At 48.0% G+C, this 11,319-nt stretch overlaps 1 protein-coding gene across 1 annotated transcript; it reads right to left on the reverse strand.

Moving 5' to 3' along the window:
• Positions 1-515: 515 nt before the first annotated feature.
• LOC130376008 (transmembrane protein 196) lies at positions 516-5,830 on the reverse strand. The gene is made up of 5 exons (XM_056583196.1): positions 5,573-5,830; positions 5,161-5,217; positions 2,368-2,506; positions 1,275-1,393; positions 516-954 (listed from the first exon to the last, which is right to left on the reverse strand). The coding sequence occupies exons 1-5, from the start codon at positions 5,735-5,737 to the stop codon at positions 883-885; spliced, it is 552 nt and encodes a 183-aa protein (XP_056439171.1). The 5' UTR covers positions 5,738-5,830; the 3' UTR covers positions 516-882.
• Between the last annotated feature and the right edge of the window lie 5,489 nt (positions 5,831-11,319).

Below are 11,319 nucleotides of genomic sequence, written 5' to 3' on the forward strand. Positions count from 1 at the left end.
ACATTTTAACCACTAATATTGCTCAAAATAGCCCCAAACCTCTGCAGTAGCATGAGTAGGGTCTCTACACATAAAACGAAGCATCAAAAAGTAGATTAGCATAGAAGGAGTTTATTAAAGAAGATTGTTTTCCATGTGCCTTGCCGGTAGGTCCATGGTTCAAGGAAATCCAATAATAATATAATAGAGGCGCCAACATTTTTAAAACAGCCAAGTATCAAGAGGGGATATTGTTAAGTTAAATTTGTTGGCGCCTCTATTATATTATTTACAGTAGCCGGTAATCTACTTTAGTGGACTTCCTGGAAACATGAACCTACCGGTAAGGCACAGACTTGGAATATAGTATTTTTTAATAACCTCCCGGTACACAAACTAAGTTGATAATGCTTTGTTTTATATGCAGGGACCCTAGTCATGCTACTGCAGAGGTTTGGTGCTATTTTGAGCAATATTAGTTTCCAGCTAGTTTCCACACTGCCCTTAGCAAATAACATGGAAGCTATTTGAGCTGTTATATTGCTCCAGGCATTCGAGGGCAAGCTCTATACTCGATTATCATTGAATAAAAATGTCTCTAGGGCATATTTTATGGGTTTTTATGCCGAAAAAGACCCTGGGTTAAATTTTCGCCGGAATTGCACTTTAATTCCCCTTTGTTCCCAAAGATAACATGTTCTGCCTCACTTCCAATGAGGAAGACAAAAGCTGATCACTGACACACTCTCTCCTCTCTGCAGAGTGTACACAAGTAGTCAATCCAGACAGGTCCATGGATGGCGCTGAACGCAAGTACAGCCCAAATTGCGCACCATGTTGTATTTGTTTCATCGGGCCTGAGCGAAACCCCTTCCAAGAGATGCTGTCCGGAGCGCCTGGTCGTTATAGTGATGTACTGCTGTTTCCGTTGTAAGAAATCTGGGGAATGCCGTTACTGGAGTTCTCTAGGATCTCCTATTATGGGGGGCAGACACACACACACACACACGCACACACACACACACACACACACACACACACACACACACACACACACACACACACACACACACACACACACACACACACACACACACACACACACACTGTTGCATCATTATCAGTTTCATATTTGTACTATCACTGACAATAATTCCTGCCACCCAGTCAATCAGAGAAAAACACAGTACCATTTGCTTACCCTATCATCTCTGTTTACACACTGTAAACATGTGTTTTTTTTCATCATCAGTTTTTTATTATACTTATCAATTATGCTGCCATGTCTGCCGTACCTTCTCGGCCATCTCGTGGGAGTGGTGCAAAGAGTGCTCTCTCTCCAGGAACATCCTCTGCTGCTCCGAGCTGGCGAGCCGGCAGGTCAGCCAGGCGGACAGCGTGCAGGAGGAGATGCCTGCAGGACAGACAGACAGAAGACACAGCGTCCTGAATGGAGGAGCCCCAACAGAGATTCAGTAGTATTCATTTCATTCATGAATAGAATTTTCCAGAGGAATGATGGATTTTGTGTTTGGAAGCAATCTAAACTTAACAAGGAGATGTCTTTGGGAGGTGAACAGGATTTCGTGTGTGTCGGCGGCTGTCAGTACAGCCCTCGTAAGCGGTCGCTCGACGGCACGCACGTCATTCACCAAACTGACAGCGGGACCGGCTACCAGTTACCCTCCTCTCCCTCCCCTCCTCCTGACAGCCCCCTCTATGCATTGCTCCGGTCTCTCTCTTTAACGTCTTCTCTCATCATCGCTGGTGTCGGGCCCTCCGCCTCTCTCCCCTCTGTTAGGGTTCTCCGCTGCTCTCTCTGTCGGTCTGTGGGTGCTAGGGTTCTCCGCTGCTCTCTCTGTCGGTCTGTGGGTGCTAGGGTTCCCCGCTGCTCTCTCTGTCGGTCTGTGGGTGCTGGGGGGTGCGCCTGCAGATTCCTCCCCGGTACATCATCTGCAGCTGTTCTTGCTTCACATCTGTGGTTCATCTTCTCATCCCAAAGCAGTATATCCACTCCGGTTTTCAAGCCACTCTTCGCCTGTTCGTAATAGACTCTGAACAGTTTGTATAGCTCCTTAGCCCATCTGTAAAATCCTTCTTTCTAAGAATTATCCTGACCTACCTGCCTAACCTGTCTTTCCTTGTTCCCTAGTTCCATGCTCCTCAGCCCCTCTGTCAGGACTCAGCTGGACCCGTACCGGATTCCCACCATTCTCCAGCCCCTCGGATTCTCAATAAATTCCTCTGTACCGTCAATCTTCTCCTGCCTACCCTGTGTGGTGCATTTGGGTCAACTACCTCTCCCCTGAGATCATTACAGCCGGCACGCAGCCTGTGGCCTGTGGCCTGTGGCGTGTGGCGTGGGGGTTCACTGGTGTCTCCGGGTACCTAGACAGGCCAGCGTCATGGCCGCCAGATGGACCGAGTGCATGGCGGTGTCTGGCCTCTTGCTCAGCGCACGCACAAACTGGAAGTTGAGGATCCCCCCGATCAGACCGCAGATACAGCAGGCGGAAAACACAATCATCTGGGGAAGGGTAGAGACAGACAGGTGGACAGACAGGTGGGAAGACGGATGGACAAACAGAAAGACAGAAAGGGGAAAAGAATGACAGATTTGTGGACGGAAAGATGTACAGAGGGATAGGCAGATGGGCAGATGGGCAGATGGGCCGATTGAAAGACCAACAGACAGATGGACAGAGAAAAACCGGCCAATAGACACAGACCAATATAGAGATAGACAGACCGATAAACATAGACAAACAGGCCGATGGACACAGACAGAAGACAGACAGACAGATGAGCAGACAGACATATCGGACAATGGACACAGACAGACAGAGAGACAGAGAGACGGACAGACGTGCAGGCAAACAGACATAAAGATTGTTTATTTTGTATCTGCCAGTTGATGTGATTTATTTGAACTGCAGTGATCATCACAACAAATACAACTACCTCAGTTAGTTTGGTTAAAATGTGTTTCAGCAACAGACGGAGCCAGACTCAACAAACGGAGAGAAGGAGAGGACAGGAGAGAGGGTTCATGACAACATATCCTTAGTGTGTGTGTCACAAATTGTGTGATTGTGTGAATTGAGTGATTTACAAACCAGGAATGATTTGAATGTTATTACTCTCCTGCTTCTGAACCGGCCACTTCAATGACTCATATGCCTTAGTCCTAAACAAATCATATTCTCTATTAGAAAATTGGATCACTATAAATGCCACTACTCTAGAGATATTTCACTGGCAGTGATGTGCTTGTTGCACACACAGTCTGTGAGTGTGTGTCTGTGTGACCAGGTTACTCTTTTTAATCTAATTTACTGCATAATGTACATTATGATATATCGCAATATATCACAAACCAATGGTGGAGTGCGTGTGTACTTTTACGCTTTTTTTTACACACACACACACACACACACACACACACACACACACACACACACACACACACACACACACACACACACACACACACACACACACACACATATTACTGACTGCATGGAAAAGGATTGCTTGGTTTCAGTCATCACAGAGAGGAGGGGCTTCAGGGAAGATGTATTGGAAAGTGTGAACACAAGGCAAGCTAATGGAATCATTCCCCCACACAGAGACAGCAGATAAAATAGATTGGAGGACGGATAGAGTTGAAAATGAACAAGGGAGCAAGAGGGCAAGACTGAGCTAGAGAGAGAGAGAGAGAGAGAGAGAGAGAGAGAGAGAGAGAGAGAGAGAGAGAGAGAAAGGGAGATAAAGTGAGGTGAGAATGAAGATCGCCGAATTGAAACTGATTGATGAAAAGGTTAATGAGGAAAGATGGAGAGAAACAGAAAGAGAAAGAGAGCGATATAGAGAGAGAGAAAGGAAGAGAGAGAGAGAGAGAGAGAAAGAGAGAGAGAGAGAGAGAGAGAGAGAGAGAGAGAGAGAGAGAGAGAGAGAGAGAGAGAGAGAGAGAGAGAGAGAGAGAGAGAGAGAGAGAGAGAGGAAGAGGGGAATGAAACAGTGACAGGTGGGATAATGTTACTGTTACAGCAAATCACATGGTATCGATCCATCCTTAAAACTCAGTCTGGCAGGGAGAGACAAAGACAGAGAAAGGCAAAGGGAGGGGAAGTGCAGAGGGACAAGATTCAAATCAAAATGTAAAGTTGTTTTTTTTTCATTTTAATACACTTCTTCTGATGGGGTTCTGTCTGAAATTATAAACTGCTGAACTGTTGGGCCCTAACCAGAGAGACATTACTAAACCAAAATGACAAGAAGTGTTAGATATCAGATGACGGTGGTGCTGGGCTGACTTTTTTCGGAAAGTACTTTAGTCACTCCTTTATGCTAGTATTATGGGCAGATCTCAGTTGGAAAGTTGTATAAACTACTTTCACATGACACTAGCGTTATTTTTAGTCGTCACTGTAAGGGAGAGAGAAAGTGAGGTAGAGAGATAGATGGAGAAAGGGTGAGAGATAGAGCAGGGCGAGAGAGAGAGACGGAGAGAGAGAGCAGGAGCGATATGCTTGCTCAGGGCTGGTCACGAGAAGCAAGACAGAGGGCGTACGAAGAGAGACAGAAATGAGACAGAAACAGAATCGCAGTGTGTGCATGTGTGTGTGTGTGTGTGTGTGTGTGTGTGTGTGTGTGTGTGTGTGTGTGTGTGTGTGTGTGTGTGTGTGTGTGTGTGTGTGTGTGTAAGGTACAGACAGAGGAGGAGAGGTGACTGCTTGTCTCCTCTGGTTTCCTCTGATGACTGAGCTCAGGACGCTCAGTACGCGGTGGAGGACAGACGTGTGCGTGGAAACATGCACTCGCAAACACAGGCGCGCAGCAAGCAGACTCTCATACCTACAGTGGGTTTATAGCATGTCACTGAGACACTATGGGAGCAGGTCGGAGGTCAGAGTGCAAACATCACCGGACCACAAAAAATAATCTGAAAATCTAAATCAGCTTTAACCTTGAGAGCCGATCTGGATGGCTTTACTCCTGCGTACAGCATCTGAAGCACTAGTCAATGACTGAGTGTGTCGATGATAGACATGCGATATAGATTTTGAACTAAGATGTGGTTAGACTGATGGACTGACAAGAACAAGAGCCAATTTACCATCTTGAGACCAAAGGGATCACACAGTTAATCAAGCGTTCTCCTCCAGGGGTTTTACTCACGATAAGACCAGTTCTCTTTCGGGCACACAGCATCCCACATACCCCACACACCAGGAACTAGAAACAAGTGGATTAGAAGGTAGAAATAACAGCTTAGCCAGGTAGTCTACAATGTGTTAACACACTGTTGTCCTTATACGTGAATATTCATAAAATACATACATAAATATAAGACATCTAAATCATATGTTGCCCAAACTCAATCATATATCGGCATAGAAATATATATACAAATTAAAATAGCATTTGGAATAATTAAGATTCAGTTGTGCATAGTTATTTATGTGTTTTAAAATTGCCCCCCTTAATGACCATTTCAATTAATAGAAACGGAAGCAAGCATATTTTATAACTTTTTTTCAACTTGAAATCTCTATTTTCAACTCAGCATATTATCACCAAGGTAACGTACACAGAGTCCGCTCCAAACCGGCGACGCGTCGCCCTGCTGCGGCTTGTGCTCGTCTCGTATCCAGCTGATACCCACGGCCCCCAGGACGATGCTGGCCACGCCCAGGCCCACCTCCACAACCGACAGCAGCAGCAGGCTCCACAGGATCTTGCGGCTGGAGCACATCTTGCCCGGGCATTTCTCCACACGAGGAGACCAGTGAGACTATGTTTAGAGCGGGGATCCGCTTCCTCTTTTCGTGCAAACACAGCGTCTATCTAATCCATAACTCCTTCGGTTTACCGTGGATGGTTTCCACTACAACATTAAATAAATACCGTAAGTGAAAACCAGCGCCCAGAGACGGAACTTGGGAATCTTTTTAAAGGTAAAGCGCTCGTTGTGAGGTTTGTTGAAACTTGATCCGTGTTGAGAGAGAGCAACGTGTGATGGCTGGTGCTGTCTATGGTACCTATACACTCCTGCGCACTCAAAGGTTTACACACACTGTTCTCTCACGCCCTCTCTCCATCTCTCTCCCTCTCGCTCTCTCTCCATCTCGCCCTTTCTCGCTCTCTCTTTCTTCACCCCCCCCCTCTCTGAGACAGAGGGAGACAATCTTCCCGCCCCATTACATTCAGAGGCAAAACTGGTGCGCTCATCCCCCCCCCCCCCCCCCCCACACACACACACATACACATACGCACGCTCGACAACATCAAAATCCATTGTCAAAACCGCATTCAGGGAAAGTAATTTCTGAATATAAATGAGGTTTTCCTAACTTATCATCATATTTAATTTTGGTGTGAAAAGACCCATTCCATTTAATTTCCTTCCCCTTCCATTTTTTATCTTTGACACAATGAATGTGTTGAATATGCACGTCCTAAACATACCTTTGCCACCTGCCACTTGACCACGCCCACCTCACCTGTTGGGGGAGTGGTGGAGCCTATAAATTGTTTGTGCACACTTTAGCTCTTACTTAGCACTCGCCACCAGCATGCTCATGTATCCTGTGTGCGTCTTCAATTAACCAAACAATGATGAGTGAGATTGATGCAAGACAAAGCATCAAGTAAACAAAAATAAGAAGTGTCAGGCGGGCTCTTGAAAGAGGACTCAGATGTCACCAGACCGGTGACACAGGAGGAAGGGCAAGTGACCGCGGTGTGACAGTACCCCCCCCTCTAGGGCTGACAGGGCCCAGGCCGTTCAGGGTGGTCCCGGTGGAAGTCGGTGATGAGGCTAGGGTCCATGATGTGTCGGGACGGCACCCATTGGCGCTCCTCGGGTCCGTAACCCTCCCAGTCGACCAGGTACTACCTGCCCCGGCCCCGGTTGCGTACTGCCAATAGCCGCTTTACCTTTTAGACCGGGCCCCCGGTCTACACGATCACTTCGGGCGGTGATGGGGACGTGGTGGCCGGAACCATCGGACTCTCCCTGACCGGTTTCACCTGACTTACGTGAAACGTTGGGTGGACACGAAGGGACCGAGGCAGGCGAAGGCGTACAGCAGCGGGCCCGACCTTCCTGGTGACGGGGAATGGACCCACGAAGCGTGGCGCAAGCTTCTTGGATGGGACCTTGAGATGTAAGTCCTTGGCTGACAACCACACTCTCTGTCCTGGCTGATAGTCTGGAGCCGGCCGTCTCCTGCGGTCGGCCGCTCTCTTAACCCGGTCCCCCTGTCGAATCAGGACCTGGCGGGCGGCTATCGAGATGCGTCGACAGCGTCAGATCATGGCATGGGCAGAGGGAACCGACACTACCAGCTCGTTGTCTGGAAATACTGGCGGTTGATAACAGTAAACACAGTAAAATGGTGAAAACCCTGTGGCAGAAGTGGGTAACGAGTTGTGCGCATACTCTACCCAGATCAGGTGCTTGCTCCATGTTGAGGGGTTCTGGAAAACCACACAGCGGAGACCGGTTTCCAATTGTTGGTTAAGACCCGTGACGAAGTTGAGTGAGATGTTGGACCAAGGTCTGGAGGGGATGGGCAGCGGTTGTAAGAGCCCCATGCGAGCCCCGGAAGAAGTCTTGGCGCAGACCGCACATGCCTCTATGTACTCCCTGACCCCCACCTCAATGGATGGCCACCAGAACCGCCGGGAGATGGCGAACACCGTTCTCTTGACTCCCGGGTGACATGAAAGCCGCGAGGTGTGAGCCCAGTGGATCACCTGTGGGCGCAGCTCGATGGGGACAAACAGACGGTTAGCGGGGCACCCACTAGGTGCCGGAGCACCACCATTCGCTCGCTTTACCTCAGTCTCTATAGGCCAAGTAACCGCTCCAACCACACGGGTTGGAGCGGCAGCCCAAGTCTTAGCTCTCCCGGTCAGGTGAGAAATCATAAACGCTACTTTGGACCGGTCTGTGGGAAACGCATGAGGATTTAATTCAAAATGAATTGAACAGTCAATAAAAAATATCCTGCTTTGCTCCAGCTCTCCGGTGTATCACGCTGGGGGAGCCAAATTACTGCCCGCTCCGATAAGCGGCATGGGGAAAGTCGGCGTTACTTCCGGGGTCGGAAGCGGTGCCGGAGCGGTCTGGCGAGTGAGCTGGCCAATTATGTCCTGCACGGGCTTCCTGGGCGCGTAGGGCGCTGGACACACGTTCTGCCTCTGAAATAAACCAAATTGTGCTGCATGAAACCCTGCCTCCTCTCTGCTCTTATTCATCACCCCTACCTCTTCTGACCGAGACACTGCCTGCTCGCCAAACCTCACTCCATCTGAATCATAGTTTTCACCATTTATATCAACCTACCAACAGTTCCTACACTGGTCCTTCGAGCAGGAGGCTGAGTGAGGGACACCATGGCAGGCATTGGTATGGAGTCACCAGACGAAAAAGAGTTGGATGAGAGGGCTCTCCCAGCCGAACCCAGTGACAATTCATCCAGGCCTCACCGAGAGAGGCGCAAACCTGACCGCTATGGCTCCCTGGTTCCTGATGGGAGCATCTCCAGTAAGCCCAAAAGCCTCCCTCATCATAGCCAAGCAGCTGACCCATCTCCTACTACAACTGCTGCTGCACCAGCATTAACCTGGAACACCCGGATCCACAGCCTGAAGAGGAGGAAGATACAGCAGCCGAGGAGGGAGAGGGAGAGGAAGAAGAAATCACCCACAATTATGCCCGGCCCGAATCGGCGTCCGAGGAGCAATCAGCTCAACAACCAGCTCCACCCTCAGAGGGAGGGCTGAGACCCGACTGATCTAGAGGCAAAAGGGAGAAACGTCAGTCATTGCCAAGGTCAAAGATGGCCTCCTCTTATCCTTACAATTATGCCAGTGGAAGTTCCCGAAGCTCACGCAAGAGTCACCAGGTGGAGCTCACCCCTTTAGGGGGGGCAGCCATGAGAGGTCATGAGAGGAGGAAACTTGGAGAACTGCAAGAGATCCAAAGTCAGATCCGGGAAGAACAAGCCCTAGATGACAGGGCTCAAGAACTGGGCAGGCAAGCACAAGCAGCCTTGAAGGGGCGAGAGAGGTTGACCTGATCTCTTACTCTACAGCGATGGCTAAGGAGAGTTCAACGAGAATTGGAAGAGGCTCGGCTAATAACATCATTCACCGGAGAAGTGACCACAGAGCATCCACCTGCTTCACAAGCTATGCCTAGTGTTCATAACCCATCTCAATAGTTGGCTCCGTGTTCCATGAGCTCAAGGGAGAACCTGTTGACCTGTTCTCCGAGCAGGGAGCTCCAGCTCAAGGGAGCCACCCAGTAGTCCAGACGTCCAATCTAGAGCATGCAGCTCCCTCACCTCACAAGCTTCACAAGCTATGCCTAGTGTTCATAACCCATCTCAATAGTTGGCTCCGTGTTCCATGAGCTCAAGGGAGAACCTGTTGACCTGTTCTCCGAGCAGGGAGCTCCAGCTCAAGGGAGCCACCCAGTAGTCCAGACGTCCAATCTAGAGCATGCAGCTCCCTCACCTCCGTCATTCCACCATTTAGTACGGACCGCACCTCGTCCTGCCAAGAGTCAAGTTCTCAGTTCCTGAGAAAGCCACACCTCTTTCCTTGCTTAAGCCCACTGAACAGGCATCAGAGGAGCTAGTATCATGGAACTGTTCGTGGCCACTGCTTTTGGCATCCCAAAGCCAAGACTGCCTTATTTCGAGAGTGGAAATGAAAGTGACTTTGTTCTGCTTAATATGGCGTTGGAGAACCTGTTAGATATCCACACTCACCTCTCTGAACAATACAAGTACCAGGTTCTAATGGACTACCTGAGGCTGCCCAGTGCTTACAAGCTAGCGAAGTCATATATGCATGCCTCAACTCCCTACACATCTGCTCTTGGTGCCCTTAAGGCAAAGTATAGCCAGCCGCGGCAGTTGATCCAAAGTGAAATAGCTAGCATCCTCATTCACCAAATGTCAGATTCGGAGATAGCAATGCCTTCCAGGACTTTGATTGGCATGCAGCTAACAGTGGAAGGTACAGGCGGAAGTGAGTTGCGGTGTGGCTCTTGTTAGATTTCAGCTTATTTCTAAACTGTTCAGACAGACTCTGCGTTGTGTATTTTCAGTCGTAGTAGTAATTCTTGAAGTCGAAATCAAAGCAGCTTGACCGGTTGGATTAGAGGGTTGAATAGATGGTTTATTTTCCAGGAATACAGCGAGATACAGACTTAGGTTGAATAATCTATAGTGGACCCGGTGGTCGATGACTTGTTCCTTGGCTGTCGAACCCTCTTCTGGTCGAACCAAAGGGTTGGGGCGAGTATTATACAAAAAGGGGATACATGAATAACACGTAAACAGACGCACTCTCAGCCTTGATAAGGTATCTGGCCCTAGCTATGTCCCAGAGGACCAGGTCGGTTCAACCTTGTTGAGACATAACAATGGCAGAATGTTGGGGATAACACCTTGTATCAGTATGAGAGGCCCTGGCCTGTTCCTAGACTAGAAATGTGAACAAAAGAGAGACACTAAAATACACCAACACTCTACATTCCTCCCTCTTGATCATACTAAACGTAGTTTAAAGATCACCCAAAAAATGAGAATTCAGTGTATCTACTGGTAAACCATTAACAATTAACTAAATCAATGAAAGAAAGCCTAAAAGGCAATAGACAAGTAAATTCAAATCACAAGTAAACCAGGTGTAGGCCACTATAATAAAGAAAATAACAAACTCATTAGGTTACTCATGATTAAACCAAAACATAAACAATTTAAAGAATCAAGAAAGTCAACTGTCCAGACACCTCCCTCTGCTTGGCACAACAACATCACAGACATGACTCAGTTGGTTTTGAGTAGCAGTTGCAACAGAGTTCTTTTCCAGTTGATGGCCACCGCAGGTGTGATGTGGGATGAGGATGAAAGTTTGTAGTAGGGCGTCAGGACAAACACTGAGACACAGTTCAGTTCAAGGACTCATCCCAAGGACTCAACAAGTGTCCGTGTCTCCTGGATCTCCCAGGTACGATGAAACATGAAACAAAGAAAAAGTGCAGTATCAGTCATGGGGGAGGCATTGTCACAGCCTCCAACAGTAATAATAATCAACTATGGTTTGTAATTGTCATCATACAAAAATAAATCGAAAATGGTTATATCAGTAATCAGTAATCAGTCATCATAGTTCTCAATAAACCTTGTGTGAATGAATGAATGAGTGAACCTTTGTTCAAAAATAAAACAAAACAAACAAATGTTTTAAAGCTGAGCAGTTGTGTCAAGAAGGAAACAACATGAATTCTCACTTAGATAGGCGGTGACAAAAGTC

Source organism: Gadus chalcogrammus, chromosome 22 (assembly GCF_026213295.1).
Source record: "Gadus chalcogrammus isolate NIFS_2021 chromosome 22, NIFS_Gcha_1.0, whole genome shotgun sequence".
Taxonomy (NCBI): domain Eukaryota; kingdom Metazoa; phylum Chordata; class Actinopteri; order Gadiformes; family Gadidae; genus Gadus; species Gadus chalcogrammus.

Excerpts from the sequence above, each read along its gene's own strand:
- LOC130376008 (XM_056583196.1), bottom strand. The coding sequence starts at position 5,737 with ATGTGCTCCAGCCGCAAGATCCTGTGGAGCCTGCTGCTGCTGTCGGTT. Across the intron at positions 5,218-5,572 it reads CGGTTTGGAGCGGACTCTGT|TTCCTGGTGTGTGGGGTATG; the intron begins GTACGTTACCTT and ends ACTTGTTTCTAG. Across the intron at positions 1,394-2,367 it reads CATGACGCTGGCCTGTCTAG|GCATCTCCTCCTGCACGCTG; the intron begins GTACCCGGAGAC and ends TCTGTCCTGCAG.